This window comes from Triturus cristatus, chromosome 7 (genome assembly GCF_964204655.1).
Source record: "Triturus cristatus chromosome 7, aTriCri1.1, whole genome shotgun sequence".
NCBI lineage: Eukaryota > Metazoa > Chordata > Amphibia > Caudata > Salamandridae > Triturus > Triturus cristatus.
In genome coordinates, this window is record NC_140590.1 from 1,826,444,688 (window position 1) to 1,826,467,041 (window position 22,354).

Here is a 22,354-nt window from a genome sequence, read left to right on the forward strand (position 1 = left end):
AAAAAACTATGGATTTAGGCCCAGATCTCTGTACTGGGATGAATGTATGACATTGTTCTGCATTCTGTTCATCAATTGTTGTTTTTGAAAAAATAGTATGGGGCCCACTACACTTGTCTTGGAGAGCTGCTGGGGCTACAGGCTCCAACACCCATACTTTCTGTCCTGGCTGGTAAACAGGCAGTGCAGCCTTTTGGTCATGCCAAGCTTTTTGCAATTCTTGACTTGCCTCAGGATTTTTGCTGGCCTTCTTCATGTACTCAGTCATCCTGGAGCAGAGACCAAGTACATAGTCCACTATGTCTCGCTTGGGAGGTTTGAGAGGTAACTCCAATCCCTCCTTCACCAAACACAAGAAACCCCTAACTAGATGCCCATACAAAAGTTCAAAAGGGCTGTAGCCAACCCCCTTTTGTGAGACCTCTCTGTAGGCACAGAGAAGGCAGAGCAACAGGACATCCCATTTCAACCTATGCTTTTCTGGGAAGCCCATGATCATGCCCTTTAGAGTTTTGTTGAATCTTTCAACCAACCCATTGCATTGTGGGTGATAGGGTGTGGTGAACTTGTAGTTCACACCACACTCATTCCACATTGCAGTAATATTACTGGACATGAAGTTTGTACCTCTATCAGTTAAGACCTCATCAGGAAAACCCATTCTGGAAAAAATTCCCAGGAGGGCCCTGGCCACCATAGGAGCTGTGGTGCTTCTAAAGGGTATTGCTTCTGGATACCTTGTTGCATGGTCCACCACCACTAGTATCTAACTGTGCCCAGATGCAGTAGGACGGTTCATGGGACCAATTATATCAATTCCAACCCTCTCAAAGGGAATCCTTACCACAAGTGGTGATATAAGGGTGGTCTTTGTGGTACCACCTGCCTTACCACTGGCTTGACAGGTAGTACAGGAGCAACAAAACTCCTTGGTGTCCTCTGACATGTGAGGCCAGTAAAAGTGTGGGACAATCCTGTCCCAAGTCTTACTTTGGCCTGGGTGTCCTGCTAAGGGAATGTCATGTGTCAAGGTGAATAGAAAGCCCCTAAATGTCAGAGGTATGACGAACTTCCTGCTGGCACTAGGCTTGGGGTCTCTATCCTCTGAGTAAAGGAGTCCCTCATACCAATATATTCTGTGGGACCCACTGACACTTCCAGCAGCCTCAGCAGCAGCTTACTCAAGAGAGAGGGTCAGGTCATCTGCTCCTGACTCAGATCTGCCCCCAAAGGGCCCCCTTGTTCCCAAGAACTCAACCTGATCAGGTTCCAGTTCATCTGAGACAGTTCCTTCACAGGGACTGAGATCATCTCCCTCAAGTGACTGATCCTCTCTCTGAGCCTGGGGGGAAGACACAGCCTTACCCCTCCTGCTCCTTCTCTTGGAAGGTACCTGGTTCATTTTTTCAGAATCTAAGGCCTGTTCAGTAGACATCAGTTTGGCCTGTGACCTGATCACAGCAAACACATCTGCAGAGAAATCATTGCCCAACAAAAATTCTAATGGGAGGTCTGAGCTAATCACAACTTTCTTTGGGCCAGTTACCCCTCCATAGCTAAAATTAACAACTGTCAAGGAATGATCAGTCCTGACATTGTTAGCATTAGTCACTTGGTAGATCTCACCAAGTGTGATCTGGTTAAGGCCCACAAGAACATTTGTCGCCATAGTGACACTTGCACCTGTGTCCTTGTATGCCATGGCCTCCTTGCAATTAATCAAAGGCTGTTGCCTGTATTTGCCCAAGTTACTGGGACTGACAAATAAGGTGACAATGTTCATTCCACCATCACAGACAAGTACAGCCTGAGCTGGAGTTCTGACTAATCCAGAACCCATCTCAGAGCCCAAGGTTAACCCCACTAATCCCTTGTTCCCTGTACCTCCACTTGATTCTGTACTAGTGGGAGCAGTTGCCTTATGTGCAGTGGTGGTTGGAGTTGAATTCTTGGCCTTTGGACAATTGGCATATTTTGTCCAATGAGTCTTTTCCTTACATAAGTAACATCAAGGTTTCTTTTTGCCTTTACTTTGTTGGATTGTGACCCCCCCCCCCCCAGATGCATGTTTTTGGGGCCCTGATGAAGACTTGTCATCTTTACCCTTGTCCCTACCCTTATCCGGAGTTTTAGCATCTTGCTTCTTTTGGTCACCACCATGGTTCTGGTTTTTCTGCTTCCCCCTGGTATTGATGGAACAACTGATTTTGGCAATTATTAAGGATCTGCTCCCTCATAATCAAATTGTACAATCCCTAGAAATCATTCACTTTGCTGCCAAGCAACCAGCCTTTCAGAGACTTAATGGCAAAGAGGGGTCCCTCTTGCTAGATACAGAGGTCCCTACAGACTGTCCTGAGTGATAGGATTCTGCAGAGGGAGATCTAGATCTCCTTGGTAAACTCTGCACTCTTCCAGGAGGAGTGACGTGGGGGCCATCTTGGCCTTCTTCAGCATCCCCCTGAAGATCTGAGTTGTCCAGGTGGGAACCATCTTGTGTCTCCTGGCCAGGATTTGAGTCTAGGTCATAAAAGGTGTCACCTCTTGAGCTGTTCTCATTCCCTGCCCCACCCACTTTCTCCTGTTCATCTGACCCAGGGGTCTTCCTAAGGTCATCAAGAAGTAAGGCGTCTATAATGCGTTGAGCGTTGGTATTTCTCCGTCTTCAGCTTTCTAGGGGCACACATGGATTTCAATTCTTGGAATGAAAGCTCACTGTATCTAGGGCAGAGAGCCACTGGCATCTCCTTGAGAAGACATACTAAGTGTGGTGGGGTGTTGCGCCTACCTAACCTAGTGGAATTAAACTCTCTGAGATTGGAAAAAGGGTGTGCTAGACCCTTGACTTACCCAACCCTAGGTTCAGTAGAATTTATTTATTCTAATCTAGTATTATATGTACCCAGTACGTAGTGGTTTTCAGTTAATCAATACAAAGATTTAACTGGTAAAACAATGCATGCTTGAATCCCAACCGCTGTACACCAATGTGAGAAGTTGGCCTGGTATATGCTGTCCACTGGTTAATGCATGCAGCATCTTACACAGGCCGCAATGACAGGCCTGTAGTTATATCTTGCATGACCTCTCATGGGTGGCATAATACAAGCTTCAGCCACAGGAGGCCTCTGTGGTACCTATGCCCTGGGTACATGTGTAGCATATAATAGGGACTGACAAGGGTACCCAATATCCAATCTGGATTGTACCCAAGTACATGGCATAATATTTTAGGGAGAAAGCAGATAGACTGGGGTCCTGAGTAGCAGAATCCCAGTCAGACTAATCAAAAACAGTGCAACATCAAGCAAAAAGTGGTGGTAACCATAAGAAGCAGATCATATTTTCCAACAGACAGGATATGCAAATCTGGTGAATGCAAATTCCAGACCAATGGTGCCGTATTTCTAATCATTCATACTCACATTAAGAATATTAATTATAATATCAAGGTGCATTGAAGTACACACATCTTTTCTTCAAATGTAACAACCAAAATGCTCAGAGCAATGTCATAACCTAAGTAGCACTTTTAGGATAGCTGTGCGTTGTCACATTTTGTTGCATCACTTCCTCTGATAGCACTTCCTGTCATGTCAGGTTGTATGATAGTTAGCCACACACACAGGTCATCTTTGAAAGGTACACTGCAGCATCTCAGGCGTGCTGCTGTAGCATCTTGGGTTTGCTGCAGCCACTGATGCTGTTTCTCATGGCTCCCCCTCACAAACAGGGTTTCTTCAAAAGGGACTCTGCTGCATCTTAGGTTTGCTGCAGCCACTGATGCTGTGTCTCATGGCTCCCCCTCAAACACGTTATCTGCGAAAGGTGCACAGCAACATCTTGGGTTTGCTGCAACCACTGATGCTCTGTCTCATTATTCCCCCTCACCCACAGATTATCTATGAAAGGTGCATAGCAGCATCTTGGGTTTGCTGAAGCCACTGATGCTGTGTCTCATGGCTGCACCTCACACACAGGTTATCTTCGAAAGGTGTGTAGCAGCATCTTGGGTTTGCTGCAGACACTGATGCTCTGTCTCGTAGTTCCCCCTCACACACAGATCATCTTCAAAAGGTACACAGCAGCATCTTGGGTTTGCTGCGGCCAATGATGCGCTGTCTAATGGTTCTCCCTCACTCACAGGTCAACTTCGGAAGGTGTGTTCCAGCATCTTGGGTGTGCTGCAGCCACTGATGCTGTGTCTCATGGTTGCCCCTCCCACATAGGTCATCTTCAAAAGGTATGCTGCATCATCTCAGGTTTGCCTCAGCCAATGATGCACTGTCTCATGGTTCCCCCTCTCACACAGGTCATTTTTGAAAGATACACTGCAGAATCTTGGGTTTGCTGCAGCCACTGGTGTTGTGTCTCATGGCTGCCCCTCCCACATAGGTCATCTTCTAAAGGTTAGCTGCAGCATCTTGTGTTTGCTGCAGCCACTGATGCTCTGACTCATGGCTCCCCCTCACACACAAGTCATCTTCAAAAGAAATGCTGGAGCATCTCGGGGTTGCTTTAGCCACTGATGCTCTCTCTCACGGTTCTCCCTCACACACAGGTTATCTTCGAATGGTGCATGGCAGCATCTTAGGTTTGCTGCAGCCATTGATGATGTGTCTCATGGCTGTCCCCTCACATACAGGTCCTCCTCAAAAGGTACACTGCAGCATCTTGGGTTTGCTGCAGCCACTGATGCTCTGTCTCATGGTTCACATCTCATCTGATTGGTTTAAAAGAGCCATAGTGCAATAGTGCTGCTCTATGTCATATGTAAGTAAGATGTTCAATAGGTAAAGCCAGGATGGCTTTTGCTTATTTGTTTTTATCTGAATCTTTGGCATGGCATTCATCTAACTCACCATGATATACATATTTGGGTGTCTCCGGAGAAGACCTCATAGAGACATCGCAGGATAATAAATTACTTGCCTTCAGTGGATTCTCAGTGAATCAGAAAAGAGAAGCTACCCCAAAATATGTGTGGCAATAGAAGATACCCCAAACTCTTTTTTCTCTACAGAACTTGGGCAATAAATAAATGTGTCCTTTATAATGATTTTTTGTGCTCTACACCCTGCAAATTAAATCACTAATAAATTCCCACACTCTAAATTTTTACAGCAGATAATAAAACCGAGCTTCAGAGAAATAAAGTGATTTTCCCAAGGTCACAATATTTGGGCTGAGGGACAGCTGTGCAATAAACACGGTCTTCCAGGATCCTAAGTTAGCAACTGAGCCACTAGATGACATCTCATCCTCATCTCCTGTCTATGTAAAAACTCAAAGTGGGAGCAGGTAGTTGCCACCACTGCAACACACTTTTAGAGAAACTCCACTTATTTTTTAAGGAAACCGGCTGGGCAATCAGTGCTCAGATAATCTATTGCAATTCTCAATTCCTAAATATTGAGACGCTCACTTGGGAGACCTTAGAAGACTGAAAATGTCACAGCGAGCAGTTTATAAAAAAACATGGGCATGTCGTATTGCACCTATGCTTACAGCAGCCACTAGGATGACGTTCAGGCAACCCCCATCATGCTCTGAGTTCCCTGGGTCAATGCATGACATCACCAATGTGTTCTACTTAGAAAACAACTCCATCTCCAAACCATGAAAGACCAGGAATCTCAGGTTATTCATAGGAGCTTATACAAACCGGAAGCAAAGGCAGCCCATCTCTCAGTGAGCACTGTGACCATGAAAGGGAAAGAAGAGAGGGAGGGCACAGGTGCAAATAGTCAAGAGGAGCCACAAAGAGAAATGGGAAATAGAGCAGAAAAGAGTAAGGGGACTGGACTGAGAAGGCAGAGAATAGATATTTCACAAAAAGAGGGTAAGGAGAGTGAGTGAGAATGGACATCTAGAACTTCATAGCTAAAAAGGATCATTGACCCAAATGTATGCAAGCAAGTGTGAGGAAAGAGAAAAGGGAGCAAAGAAGGAGTGAAATGAAAACAATGAGATCATGTGGAGAATGAGCTAACTGGGGTCTACTACCAGCAAATCTAGTTTTAAATCTCTTACTATAATCATATTGGGGTCTATTAGTATGTCGGGTGGATCGCCACCGCCCGCATGGCGGTGGGGATCCGCCTGACATTTTCGTCCGCCCGCATGCCATTTTCCCCCGCCATATTAGTATGGCGGGGGGGACCCCGGCGGACGGAAAGACCGTCCGCCCGTTTTCCGCCGGTTGATGAGGCAGAAAAGGGGCTGTATATGATGGCGGTGTCTGCAAGACACTGCCATCCATATTACAATTCATGCGGTGAAATGCCTTTCTATGGCAGCATTGCTGCCATGGAAAGGCATGCGGTAACTGCATGTGGGGGCCCGTTGTGGGCCCCCGGGTGTTGGGGGTAGGGGGTGCACATGGGCGGTACCTATGGTACCCCCTGCACAACAGGGCAGGCACCACACGCCATTTTGCCATTGCGGCGGGTGCTGCTGAAAGCACCTCCCGCCGCAATGTTTAAAATGCGGAATGCGCCCGCCAATGTGGCGAGCGCATCCTAATCTTCCCCACTGGACTGCCGCCCATATGGCAGGCAGTCCCATCTCCGTTAGGGTAGTGGGTGGACAAGAGTCCGCCCGCCATCCTAATCAGGCCCATTGTATCTAAAATGTAGACTACATATATTTTATACTATATGTATACTATTCTTTCCACATACACACAAACACACACAAATAATTACATGTATATATTTATACTATAGATTTAATATTCTTCATCTATATACTTACACACACATGCACACACCCCACAGTCACACAGAAACACACCCTATTGGTTTATTAGTTACACACACAGATATATATATATATATATATTCACTGAAAAAACCATAGGTTTCCCACATGTTATAGTTAGCTGGACATTTTACTCGTAAAAAAACAATGAAATTCCACCGTTATAGTTAGTTCACCTAACTATAACTCGCGCGCCCGAAATCCACTGCTGATGACGTCACATATTACATCACTCATGACATGGTCAGTGACATCACTGATGACGTCTCAAATGACATCACTGATGACATCATCCATTGACTGTGTGTTTCTGAACATTTTTAATATGTTTAATATATATAGGGAAAGGTATGTTGAAGAATGAGTGGATGTACAAGTTTGTGAATGGATGATTTTCTGGGTGCGTAACTGAGTCTATATGTAAGTAATTAAATGTATATTACTGCAGAGTAGTGACTGAACTGTTTGAATGTCTGTATGTTTCTCTGTGTTGGTGTATAAGTGGCTGCATGGTTTTGTGAATAGCTATATGAGTATTTATATGGGTTATGTATTTGTTATCTGAGTATCTGTATGGGTGCCTGAGTGTATGAATGGGAGAGGTGTGTGTGAGACTCTGTGCATAGATGTGTGAGTGGGTGATTCTATGGGTGCATGGTTTTAAGAGTGCAACTGTGACGGACTGTATGGTTGAGTGAGTGTATGTATGGGTGTGTTAGGGATTGAATGTGCATCTTAGTTGTAGATGTGGCAGTAAGTACATATATGAAACACAGTGTATATGTGTGTAAGAGTATATAAGTATCTATATCTGAGAGTGTGTCATAGTGGAACTGGCTGTATGAATGAGTGTGTGCTTGTACTAGAAATTGTGTAAGAGTGTCAAAATGTTTTTTTATTTTTATAAGTAAGTAATTTTGAGTGTGTTTAACTGTATAGGTGAGTTAATTTGACTGTGCTTATTTCTTTGCACAACTGACTAGGTGTGTCATTACCTAAATGCTTGATTGGTAGTATGTGAGTGTCTATATATGTTTATAAATGCATATGATAGTCTTCAACGGAGTGACTGTAAGTATAAGTGACTGTACAGGTGAGTGAATTGAGGGGCATGTAGATCTAAGAGTCAATGTGTTGGTATGTAGTTATTGGTATTGGAGTATCTATGGTTTTCAAATTGCCGTCTGAAAGTTTGAGTTGGTGTTTCTAAATTTATTTTAGGGTGGGAGAAGATGTACTATTTTATCACATATATGACGTCATCAGTGATGTCATCAGTGATGTCATTTGAGATGTCATCAGTGATGTCATCAGTGATGTCACTGACCATGTCATGAGTGATGTAATATGTGACGTCATCAGCAGTGGATTTCGGGCGCGCGAGTTATAGTTAGGTGAACTAATTTCATTGTTTTTTTACGAGCAAAATGTCTAGCTAACTATAACATGTGTGAAACCTATGGTTTTTTCAGTGAATTTGCAAGGTTTTTTAAATGCTAATTCCTAACTATAACGTGTGTGAAACCTATGGTTTTTTCAGTGAATTTCAAAGGTTTTTTAAATGCTAATTTTAGAATTTTTTTATATATTTCTTTTACAAAAATTTCCCTATGTATACATTTATAGATTATCTGTATCCTTTAATTTGGTGTGGCTCATTTTTTTTTTACTGTTAATTTGGATAAATTTGAACACCATAGTTAATATGTTCTATTAACTTATGTACACTTTAATTCTTTTTTTTTTTCTATAAATGTTTAGGGTGCGCGCACCTAGTACGCATGCGTACGTTTTTCATGTACGCCTGCGTACGTTATCTACGTACGCATACATACGTTTTAGTGCGCGCTCGCAGCGCACACCTAGTACGCATGCGTGCGTTTTTTGTGTACGCATGCGTACGTTATCTACGTACGCATACGTATGTTTTAGTACGCGCTCGCAGCGCGTACCCAGTACGCATGCGTACGTACGCTTGCGTCCCTTGTACGTGCTCTGCGCGCTACACTCGTGCATACGCGTGGACGTTCGCGCATGCGTGCGTGCTGCGTATGCGCGCTACGTATGCGCATAATACTTATGCGCATGCGCGCGTACACGTTCGCACATGCGTAATTGAACCGTGCGCGCTCTGAGCTTGCTCGGTGCGCGCACCTCGAGTTATGTGATTAATAAAACAACACTTTTAATTGGTTTTCATTACTTTCAGTTTCAGATTGTTTCAACACCACACCCAATCCCCTCATGGCAAGTCATGTGATCAAGAAACATCACTTTTCATTGGTTCAAAGTACTTTCAGTTCCAGATTCTTCCAAAACCACACCCACTCCCCTCATTGTTAGTTCTGATTCCCTTGGAGAAGGAGCTACTCTGTTTTTGTGAGACAATGGCAGAGCACCAGCCATCTTCTGAGAGTGAACAGGACACTCTTGAGAGACAGAGGCAGAGGAAGCAGAAAGACTCCTTTATATGGCAGTTTTTCACTTTTCCTGAGGGACAAAAGAAGGTGAATGCACCAAAACTCACCTGCATACTTTGTCAGCGGACCTTATCACGTGGGAATGCTAATAAGAAGTACTCTTTTAGTATTCACACAATGTTGAGGCACGTTGAGAAAATGCATCCTGTGACTTTTCGTCAAGCTTCTGGGGCAAACCCTTCACCTGCTCAGCCGACGACATCTGCAGCACCTCAGCCGAGCACATCTTTGGCAGCTCAGCCGAGCACTTCTTCTGCGATGGTGCCTTCACCTGCTTACACACCTCTGGATATTCGTCCTTGTTTTGAGAGGATGTCTACACGGTGCATGGATTGTGGTACTCTTATTACTATGGATTAGAGCAGTGTTGATCTCATTCAGAGAAAATTTGAGGAGCACTCTTGCACTAGGCCATAGTTTTGTTATTTTTTTTTTTGTTTTTCTCTTCCTCTGTCCCTACATTAACTCAAGGGCTCTTTTTAGAGCCACCTAAAATCTAAACACAAAAACTTGTTTTTTGAATCTATTTGTCAATTTTTTTTTGGGGTGCGCGCACCCTGCACGCACCCAATGATGTTTTTTAAAAAAAATAATCATTTTTTTCAACTTTAGTAAACCTTCAGGGACTCCCTGACAAAGAGAGGGGAGTGGCAAAGTAATTAAAAAAGACATGGTGTACATTTCACAGATGAAGGGAAGAGAGTCTTCCTATTAAACTTTAAACTCTGCATCAGTACTTACGTATAGGTACCCTAAACCTATCAAAAAAGATAATAGCTCATTTTAGTGCTGCGTTTGAATTGGCTGTATTTACAAGGAGAGGAAAAGACACACAGAGTGGCTTATCCTCTCCTTGTAAATATGGAGGAGCACCCTGTGCCACTAGTACGTCAAGAAAAGTGAAGTAGTGGTGGCGCACGTGGCTTGTAAATCTGCCCCAGAGATGTTAAGGAAATTAAGGGTAAAACAGACAAACAGAGAGTGACAGATACAGAGACAGAAAGCAAACAACTGAGAAGGAGTAAGGCAGTTAAAAAGACTAAGACATATGGATACAGAGAAAGAAACATGGATGAAAAATTAGTGATGGAGGTAGTAAAGGTAGGGGAGTAGTAGAGAAGGAGTGAGGGAGTTACAAAAGAGTAGTAAAGCAGAAAGAGAGAGAGAGAAGAGAAATGAGAAAAGCAGAGTAAGGAGAGGTGAAGAAAAGGAAGCATGAAACGAAAGGAGTGAGACATACAGATATTTTAAACTTACCTGACCATCAAAGTAACTTATTTAGAAATAAATGTTTTTATTTAATTGCAAGAAAACTGAATTACATTTTCTAAATTTTCTTTCTAGTTCTGAAAAAAAGAAAAAAAGTATTAATATTCAACAACACATTTTTTTAAACAGTACATGTTTTTTCATATTTAGCAAAGCAATTTTTTGCCCTTTTTTTGCTGTTTTCAGAATGTTTTGATTTTCACTGAAAATAGTGAAATCAATTGTATTCATCATTTAACAGCGGGCAAAAATAAACAATCTGAAAGATTGTTTAAAAAAGCCCCAAATGTATCCTCACTAAAACATACCTTAATAGAAATGTCACATATGTATTAAAAATACCTTTTAAGTACAATACCAATTTTCAAGAAATAAACCTTGTTGCAAAAGAAAATATGCCAAAATAATATCTGTCAAAGAAGTCCACAATTGTTTGTTTTACCTCTCCTTGAGGCCAAATGGTAAGTTTAAAATCCTTTTTGAGTGAAATATTCAATTTTAATCCTTTAAAATTTAAATAATGCTTTCTTCAGATGCTGAATTTAGTATTTAAAATTTGGGTTTCAGAAAAATTAAGTAACAATTGGGTAAATCATAAGGCAAACGTTGCTTGAAAATCAATTGAGAATCATTACACAGTGACCATCCTTTTTCACATTTAAGATAAACTGTGTAATGACCAGAAGTTATAGAAGGATCGTCATGAAAAATTATTGCAACTGCTACAAAACTTTTTCCAGATATAGATAATTGATTACCAACAAACTTCTTTAGTAAAGTTTCCAATTTTGTTCCATCAGCTCTACAACGTTGTACCATTAAAATTACATACTGTCCATATTTCTTAAAAAATAACGTTGACAACATTTCAGATTTACATTCAGAACATTCCATGTTGTGATTAGCATCTTTAACTAATTTACTAAAAGTCACTGTTTTACTTTCTGGAGATGGTAAATATATGAACCTTTCAGAATCAACATTACTACTGCATGTGTTCATACAGTTTTCACAACAATGTTCCCATTTATAAGAGACACCAAATAAATGTTCTACTTCTACCCCTTCATCTTCCAGTACCATCAGCATATACATTAAGAATTCCTGTGTATCTTGCTGGACATTTTGTGTAAACTGTGTACATCCAGAACATACATCTAAAAGATTTCTAACATCAGAAGCACTTTCTATTTTATTTTTATCATTACTCAGCTTCTCATAAAGGATACTCAGCAAAGAACAGAATCTTTTTCCCTGATTTACTATTATCTGCAAAAATTCAAGATAAAATACAACATTCAGCACTACATTTGCGTAGCAGTTGAAACCAGAGCTATTTTCAAAAGGACAACCAACAACCTCTTCCACACTGTCCTTTTTCTTTTTGCTTGCAGTCACATCACTCTCTTTTTGTTTTCTCTTCTGTACATCCTCATTACAGATATTCTCAAATCTCCTTTTCCGACAAACAACACGCTTTTCAAACACAGGATACTGACCTAAATGAGGAGCATAGCTTCTTCTTAATCTATTATGCTCCTTTACACAGTTTGCATAAGCACTTACTTTTGAGTCATCAAAGTCTATCATGAATAAACCAGATAATTATTTCACGCGTGACAAAGCAACATATGCCATACCTTCTTTAAACACACTAGATCCAATGTTTACAAAAGCACTATCAACAGTTAATCCTTGAGACTTGTGAATAGTTACAGCATATGCTAGAGAAATCGGAAACTGCTTCCTACGTACATATAAGTCTTTCACTAGCAAAAAACGAACTGAACAACGACTAATGACTTTAACCTCTTCAATCTGATCAAATTTTATTTTTAAGAATTCAATTCCATCTTTTTTCTGGTACTTTACAAAACCCACAACTTTACCCATAGCTCCATTCACTAAACCTTTTTCTACATCCAAATTACGTCTTAAAATTACTCTACAGTTCATACATAGATAAAGATTCTTTTCCAAACCAGCTGTTTTTGAAATGTTTTTCTCCAGAGAATCCAATTTAGTAGCCAATGCCTGTCAATATAATAGTAATTCGTTCATGTTGAATTTTATCCACAGCTTCCAGTTTTATGATCTCTTCATTTTCCAATTTCAAAAGTTCTTGATTGAATACAGAGCATTCATGTAGTGTTGGCATTAAGCAGATTACAGTATTTTTTTCAGCAATTTTCTTGTATATTTTCTCTGGAACTATTTCTTCTGTTGTAAACAAATTACTCAGCAATCGACTCTGTAATGCTTTTCTGCCATGTTCTGTGAGTAGTCCAATTCTTATATCTTTCATAATACTTGCATAATCCTCATCATTGGCTTGCCTCATATTGGTAATGAGTTCCTTATACTCAAAATATGTCCAAATATTTACATTGCCTATACTTCCTAACTACTTTTTCGTGTCTTCATGTGTAAGTGTATGGAATACCGGTTGTCCTTTAACTGGAGTAAGTTGCAAAAGATCCTCAAAAACTATGACGTGTTTTCCTCCAAATAACTCGTCATAGTCTGTCTTTAGTATTTGCTGCATTCTTAAATGCACAAAGGCAAGCATTAAGTTTGATACCATGCTTTCCTCATCAATAATGAGTACTTTCATTTTCTTCAATACTCTTGAAACTTCCAAGCATGCTTCTCCTGCTAGTTTGTGGTATTGTATTTTGTTCTCATGCTCTACTGGTAACATTAGCAAACAATGTAAGGTAACTCCTTTTATGTTATACGCTGCTAACCCAGTTGGAGCAGTAACAACACAAGACAAAGTTGAATCCATTTTCTTCTGTAGGTAGCTTCTAATTACATTAATTAAGAAACTTTTTCCAATTCCTGCTTGTCCACTTACATACATTCTCATTGGTTCAAAAGATGTGCATGAGCACTCTTTATTTTCATGTAGTAATCCGTGATCAATTTTTTTCCTGACTTCTTCATAAATTTGTTGTTGTTCATCATTCAGTTGTTCTTCCAAATTCGGTAAGTTTATTAAATCATCCTGAGCTTGATTCATAGCTGTTTCGACTTCAGTCATGGCTATTGCTGCTTCATTTTCTAAGATTGGTTGTCCTAGAGGATCTTGACTGAACGTCCCAGAACTTTGACTGTCTTGAGAACTGTCTCTAGCTACTTCAGCTGCAATTGTTGCTTCTTGTTCAATTTCTTCATTTAACATTTGAACATAAGTTGTGAAAGTACTGCATTCTATGCTGTCTTTGCTAGCATTGAAGGAATCTTCATAACTCTGGAATTCTCCAAGTAGTTCGTCCTCTGAATGCCATGGTTTAAACAGCTGCAAAAGTGCCAAGTAGTAAAATTCCTTTTTGTCAGGAGTGTCGCAACTCAGCTTCCGGTGATTTATCAAACTTCCTTTTGTTTGCTTCCCCAAACATCCTTCCTCACCACTGACTTTATATTTTCCATTGTTGATGTCTTCTGTGGCATTCCGTTTAAAAATGAAGTTCTGCAGCACTTCATAGAGACACATGTCCTCAAGGTGATGACTTATTTGTGGGTAATATGTGTCCAACATGTTTGTTCTTAAAATGTCTGTACTTTCTGGTTCGAACTCTGCTAAATATTCAATTTCTCGAATAGATTTCAGTACCTGATTTCGCATTTCTGCAAGGCCTAAACTTACCCAAATTATTCTTCTGGATTTCGAGTACAGACTTGCAGATGATAACCTATCTGAGCATTCGTAGGATCCAATTTCTCGATGCGATAACATCTTTAAACTGAAACTGTATAGCTTCTTACTGACAGTCTTCTCGTGAGAAATCTCTTCCCACATTTCCTTCAATTCCGTTTTCTCAGATTTAGTGATGTAAGATGTGACATACCGAGCAACAGCAATAGAATTGTCAGCTACATACTGTATATCCATATTAGCATTCCACATGGATAAAATGACTGGGTTGCAGTCATTTATATATTTTGACTCTTCTTTTCTTCTTAGGTTGTAGGTATTCTTAGGCGATTTTCTTGTAATAGTATGTCGCACAGCTGACATAAAACTGTTTACTCTTCCTTTTAAAAGAACAGGTCGTGGAAATCCAAATCGACATTTTGTGTAGAATTTATCTTTACTCTTGTACTTTCGTCAACAGTATTTTCCACACCGATGACTTTGGAAACGTAAAACTTTCTCTTTTAAGTTTTTCTCTTCTGTGCTTTTAGGTATAGCACATGTTGCATATTCTTCAATGAAAGATAAAACTGCTTCATCAGCATCTGTTCCAAATGTTGGGGCATCCTTGATCCATAACAGCATATGAATATGAGGAGCACCTCTTGCTTGGTACTCTTTTCTCCAAAAGAAATCCACAACTTCTCCAAGAGGTGGATTTTTTTTATTGCAGATGAAGGACATCATAGCCTCAAATCTATGATTAAAATATCTGCAAACATTAACTGGATCCAATGAGCACAATTCTCCTGCTGTCTTGTATTGTATGTTTTTAATGTTTGAATTTGCCTCTCGAAGAAAATCTAGAAGATCATCCCAAGCGTACTCAGCACAGCTTAGGGTAAGGAACCATGTAGGAGTTCCTAAATTCCGTAACATATACTTCAATTCTCCATGGCGTCGGTACCAATATTCATTAGTCCCACACTGACAAGCCATCAAATTGATCAATTGAGATTCCAAATGATCATCTCGCTGTTGCACTTTGTTGATAAAGTCCTTTGCTGACACATTATGTAGATGGTCTCCAGTATACAAAATGTGATTTACTGCATAAGATAGTGCAGACAAGTCACTTTCAAATAAAAGATGGAACAAATATGGAATACTTTGACGAAATCTTGGATCTTCTGCATATAATCTTGTAGTCCGATACTCCGAAGCAGGAATCTGTACTGGACGTTCATCATATCGTCCACCTTCTCCTGTAGGAAACAGTTGGGGAAAACAACGAGCTTCCAAGCTCTCCTCCCATACACTCACAGGAGTTCCTTCTGCTTTCTTCATCTGAAACAGATCAATAGCGTTTCCCATAACTTCTTTAGAATGAAGAGGATGTATGCTGAAATGTTCATAAATTTCTTCTTCTTTTGACTTATCCACTTTTTCAATTTGCCCAGTTGGTATTCCTGTGTCTTCTAGTAAAACTTCTTCATCTTCATCCATATAAATTGCTTCATACCATTTATTATTTTTTTTCAAATACAAATTTGCTCTTTGTACTTTTCGTACATCGACCAGCTCCTGCCAAATTTTCCTATTCTTTGTAGGTACACCATTAACCAGAATAACTAATAGTTCAGTTTCCAAAGTATCTGCATCAATTGTTTCCATATTTTTTTTCAAATCCAATGGCAAATAGACAACTCTTCCTTTTAAACCTCTTTGTAAATCCGAAGGAGGTAATTTACCTGTTTTTGGCTCCATACGCACTATGGTCTGAAACGGATGGACACATTGAATGAGTATAGACTCATACGTATTTAAATCAGAAAGTTCTGGAGGAATATCAACCAATTCTAATTTATTATGTACAGCTCTTGCTGGCATTCTATTTTCTTCTAACTTGTTATAACAGTATTTATAAATACGCTGATCTTCACCCAATTCAAAACAATTTTCCAGAAATATATATGTTGCAAAATCTTTCCACTTATAATTATCCTCATTTTCGCTTTTTTTATACAGATCAACATTCCTTGTTTTAATTTTATAATGGCTTCTCCGGCAACAAATACAAGTAATATTTGGTCTTTCATTAGAGATGATAGTACATTTTGTCATTTCATCTTCAACATTTTTACTAACAGTAAGTTCTACATTCTCTTCCACATTTTCATCAATAACTGTGTCATTTTCTGTACTTTCTTGTTCTGGACCAAAGTAACAAAACTGAATCTCATCAGTAACCTTCACTACATCTGATACAGATCCACGGAACAGAGCATTATTCAACTCATTTAACTTTAGTGCTGGACTTTTAGCAAAATACAATGTTCTCACAAACTTTCTCATTTCAGTATGATGTACTGCCAGCATCCTAAAATGGTGAAAAACACTTTGACACACTTTCCTAGATAGACAAGCCAGAGAATGTCCTTGCAAACCAGTATTCTCTCTCACTCTGCATGGATCTAGTCTTTGAAGCACCTTAATCTTCTGTTTAACACTCTTTTTACTATATTCTCTTAGAAAGTCACGTAATTTATCAATAGATTCCTGATGCACAGTACAAACACTATTACAATTCCAAGTGTACACTGGGGCTTTAGGACGTCTCCCCATAACCTCAGCAGCCATCACTTCTTCCTCATTTCTCATTACACAACCATCTTTAACTTCATATGCTCTACCATTGGTGTCAACTGCATGCAACAAACTATTACTTTGAAGATAACTCTCTTCATTAAAAAATGGTTCAGTACTTGAACTATGCTTCCATTCTCCTAAGAACACTTTACAAAAGTTATTTCTTTCACTTCTCTTTTCCTTTTGCTTTGTGACTTCATTGCATTGACTAATTTATCTAATCTACGCATCCTGTTCAAAATTAAAATGAATAGTTTTTTTTTTATTTCTAAAGCCTTCGTAACAATACTTTCAATAAATTTCTTTTTCTTATAAAATTTGGTTTTCTTCTTATATTTTTTCACATCCTTTAGCAAATTTAACATCACTCTTCTCTGAAACATTTTTTGACGAATGTTTTTAAAATCTATTTTTCGTGTTAAGTCACTCTTTCTTACTTCTGATTCTACATTAGCATTTTGTTTTTGCTGACGACTCTGTTGTTGTTTTGTACTTGAAACACTGTTTGAAGATATCTTTCTATCATTTTTTTTTTTTTTAAGATATTTTTTAAAAATTCTTTAGTCTGCTTACCAGAAGACTTTTTCTGTTTTCCAACACGAGCTTCTCCTCCTATTTTTTTTTTACCAGTTGTCTTCAAATATAGTTGTTGTTGCTTTTCTTTTCTCTTTCTTGACTTTATAGGCATCTTTAAATTTTTTCACTGTTGCTCAGCAATACCTGCAAGAAACTAAAAAAAAATACCTTTATGTAATTTTAATTCATTACAATTTTTTTTTGAGCTTTTCAAATCCAATCATATGAGCTAACCCTTTCATACGAGTCCAAGTCTTACAAAACAAGAGAAACATGAATTAAATCTCTGACAACAATTGCTGTGTGCACACAGACTCATGGTGTGATTCTAGGCACAAAGCGATATTTACTTTGGCAATTTGAAAGCACATTTAGTACTGTGGAGGAGCAAGTGATAATTACTGTGACAGCCTGACACATTTTTCTTATATTTTAGAGAAGCAGAAAAGAGCACATGTCCTTACAGCTACTTGAGACCATGACCATGTGTTACAGGATGAGTGATTAGACTACAGCAAAGGAAATGAGCCTTGATGACGTTGAATGTGTTTGCGTTACACACTGCTATCTGAAACACAACACAGAGCTGAGTATTACGCATGGGTGTGTAGGAGAAGCTGCTGCATGTGTGCAAAGAGTGTGTTTCTGGAGACTGTGTATTGTCAGGTGCAAGAGAGAGCTGCATGGAGACTTACACAACTGCATGAAGAGTGCAGACATGTGTGTAAGAGTAGATGTGTGGTAAGGGTTAATTGGACTTTTGAACATGTAGGAACAACCTCAGCCATTGCAAGATTTGATGGAAAATCTACCCTGTTGATTTGAAATGTGTTAGCATTTGCCTCTCATTTTTGAGATAGTGATTTCTGCTGAGTGCTAACAAACACAGTTGAAGAAAACAACCTGGCCCTTTCCTGAAAGTGCAAGTTTTACAGAACAACAGCAACACAAAATTAAATCTCTGACAACAATTCCTGTGTGCACACAGACTCATGGTGTGATTCTAGGCAGAAAGTGATATTTCCTTTAGCAACTTGAAAGTATATTTAGTACTGTGGAGGAGCAAGTGATAATTACTGTGACAGCCTGACACATTTTTCTTATATTTTAGACAAGCGAAAAAGAGCACATGTCCTAACAGCTCCTTGAGACCATGACCATGTGTTACAGGGTGAGTGATTAGACTACAGCAAAGGAAATGAGCCTTGATGACGTTGAATGTGTTTGCGTTACACACTGCTATCTGAAACACAGCACAGAGCTGAGTATTACGCATGGGAGTGCAGGAGAAGCTGCTGCATGTGTGCAAAGAGTGTGTTTCTGGAGACTGTGTATTGTCAGTTGCAAGAGAAATCTGCATGGAGACTTGCACAACTGCATGAAGACTGCAGATATGTGGGTAAGAGTACATGTGTGGTAAGGGTTAATTGGAGTTTTGAACATGTAGGAACTACCTCACCCATTACAAGATTGGAAGGAAAATCTACCCTGTTGATTTCAAATGTGTTAGCATTTGCCTCTCATTTTTGAGATAGTGATTTCTGCTGAGTGCTAACCATCACAGTTGAAGAAAAGAAGCTGGCCCTTTCCTGAAAGTGCAAGTTTTACAGAACAACAGCAACACAAATTAAATCTCTGACAACAATTCCTGTGTGCACACAGACTCATGGTGTGATTCTAGTCAGAATGCGATATTTCCTTTAGCAGTTTGAAAGCACATTTAGTACTGTGGAGGAGCAAGTGATAATTACTGTGACAGCCTCACACATTTTTCTTATATTTTAGAGAAGCAGAAAAGAGCACATGTCCTTCCAGCTACTTGAGACCATGACCATGTGTTACAGGGTGAGTGATTAGACTAGAGCAAAAGAAATGAGCCTTGGTGACGTTGAATGTGTTTGCGTTACACACTGCTATCTGAAACACCACACAGAGCTGAGTAGTACGCACGGGAGTGTAGGAGAAGCTGCTGCGTGTGTGCAAAAAGTGTGTTTCTGGAGACTGTGTATTGTCAGGTGCAAGAGAGATCTGCATGGAGACTTGCACAACTGCATGAACAGTGCAGACATGTGTGTAAGAGTAGATGTGTAGTAAGGGTAATTGGAGTTTTGAACTTGTAGGAACAACCTCAGACATTGCAAGATTTGATGGAAAATCTACCCTGTTGATTTGAAATGTGTTAGCATTTGCCTCTCATTTTTGAGATAGTGATTTCTGCTGAGTGCTAACCATCACAGTTGAAGAAAAGAAGCTGGCCCTTTCCTGAAAGTGCAAGTTTTACAGAACAACAGCAACACAAATTAAATCTCTGACAACAATTCCTATGTGCACACAGACTCATGGTGTGATTCTAGGCAGAAAGCGATATTTCCTTTAGCAATTTGAAAGCACATTTAGTACTGTGGAGGAGCAAGTGATAATTACTGTGACAGCCTGACACATTTTTCTTATATTTTAGACAAGCAAAAAAGAGCACATGTCCTAACAGCTCCTTGAGACCATGACCATGTGTTACAGGGTGAGTGATTAGACTACAGCAAAGGAAATGAGCCTTGATGACGTTGAATGTGTTTGCGTTACACACTGCTATCTGAAACACAACACAGAGCTGAGTATTACGCATGGGTGTGTAGGAGAAGCTGCTGCATGTGTGCAAAGAGTGTGTTTCTGGAGACTGTGTATTGTCAGTTGCAAGAGAGATCTGCATAGAGACTTGCACAACTGCATGAAGACTGCAGATATGTGTGTAAGAGTACATGTTTGGTAAGGGTTAATTGGAGTTTTGAACATGTAGGAACTACCTCACCCATTACAAGATTGGAAGGAAAATCTACCCTGTTGATTTCAAATGTGTTAGCATTTGCCTCTCATTTGTGAGATCATGATTTCTGCTGAGTGCTAGCCATCACACTTTAAGAAAACAAGCTGCCCCTTTCCTGCGAGTGCAAGTTTTACAGAACAACAGCAACACAAAGTAAATCTCTGACAACAATTCCTGTGTACACACTGTCTCATGGTGTGATTCTAGGCACAAAACTGTATTCCTGGGTGATACCAGTAGACCTTAACTTATGTTGAAGACATACTCCATAATATCTAACATGTTCAAGGCACTTAAATATCTTCCTTAACATAAAATGTAAAACACAACTTTTAAAGTGGTAGGAAAATGTACCATGCTATTTTCAAATGTGTTTGGATTTGCCTCTCATTTTTGAGATAGTGATTTCTGCTGAGTGCTAACCAACACAGTTGAAGAAAACAAGCTGGCCCGTTCTTGAAAGTGCAAGTTTTACAAAACAACAGCAACACAAATTAAATCACTGACAACAATTCCTGTGTGCACACAGACTCATGGTGTGATTCTAGGCACAAAGCGATATTTTCTTTGGCAATTTGAAAGCACATTTAGTACTGTGGTGGAGCAAGTGATAATTACTGTGACAGCCTGACACATTTTTCTTATATTTTAGACAAGCAGAAAAGAGCACATGTCCTAACAGCTCCTTGAGACCATGACCATGTGTTACAAAAAACAAGCTGCCCCTTTCCTGCGAGTGCAAGGGTAACAGAGCAAGAGCAACACAAATTAAATCTCTGATAACAATTCCTTTGTGCACACTGTCTCATGGTGTGATTCTAGGCAGAAAACAGTATTCCTGGGTGATACCAGTACAACTTAACTTATAGTGAAGACATACTCCATAATATCTAACATGTTCAAGGCACTTAAATATCTTCATTAACATAATATGTAAAACACAACTTTTAAAGTGGTAGGAAAATGTACCATGCTATTTTCAAATGTGTTTGCATTTGCCTCTCATTTGTGAGTAACTGATTTCTGCTGAATGCTAACCATCACATTTTAAGAAAACAAACTGCCCCTTTCCTGCGAGTGCAAGGCTAACAGAACTAGAGCAACACAAATTAAATCTCTGACAACAAATCCTGTGTGCAGACAGACTGATGATGTGATTCTAGGCACAAAATAGTATTCCTCAGTGATACCAGTACACCTTAACTTACAGTGAAGACATACTCCATAATATCTTACAAGTTCAAGACAGTTAAATATCTCCTAAAACACAAAATGTAAAACACAACTTTAAAAGAAGAATGACAATTCTAATATTTATATAAAAAATCACCACATACATCCCCTCTCAAACTCATAACTCACCTTTAAAATTAGTTAGTTGAGAAAGAAATGTGGCACTCAAACAGCAGATTATCAGAGCCAGAATCTCAGAGCTGTACACCTCTCTCCTCTCACCACAACCAGTAAATGGCAAGGTTTCCCTCTCTTTTTTCACACATATACATGTTAATGTAAAATCACAGTCCTTCCCACATTTTTTCAAATGGAATCACACATTTCTATTGGTTGCAACTTTCAACCCCTTTCCAAATCATCCCTTCCCCCAACATGACTTCTGCCTGCTACCATAGCAACAGGTCATGGAACACTGGTGTGAGCAGAGAGGTCAGAAGTTCAGCACACAATGTTTCAAATCCAAAGAGCAAGAGTGCTTGACTTGTCAAACCTAACAGCAAATCCAAAGTAATGTTCAGTGGGAACACATTTTTCTGAACCAATCCAAAACATGCTTTTAAAAATGTAAACATACAGCCTAGTTTTAACTGTAAAATGGTTTGAATCAGCCAATGAGTTATTTTTATTAAAAAAAAGTATGTATGCCTCCATTTTTCAACTGTCTTTCTTTTCATATTGCCATTCTACTGAAAGACACCTCCTGAGTGCATCCTGTTCTCCTTGAAAAATGTTCACGGTGTGGATTGTAGGTCATAGCTATGTCTTCTGGAGTGAAAAATTTGCAGAAAAAAGAGGTATTGTGAAAGACCTTTCTTTGCCAAATGTAGACATTAAATGGATTGGTCAGAGAGGGTTAAAGTGGCACCAATTAATGCCTTTGGTGAAAACCTTTCTACATCTCCCACAGCCTAACCTTATTATTGT

The 22,354-nt window shown here is 39.6% G+C and overlaps 1 protein-coding gene across 1 annotated transcript in view; it reads left to right on the forward strand.

Moving 5' to 3' along the window:
* Nucleotides 1–5,619: 5,619 nt before the first annotated feature.
* The window catches only part of LOC146813305 (olfactory receptor 5G9-like), a 134,094-nt gene continuing 117,359 nt past the window's right edge, over nt 5,620–22,354 (forward strand). Inside the window, exon 1 of the mRNA XM_085615370.1 lies at nt 5,620–5,791. Within this exon, the coding sequence (XP_085471496.1) occupies nt 5,620–5,791 (172 nt within the window). The remainder of the gene's footprint in view (nt 5,792–22,354) is intronic.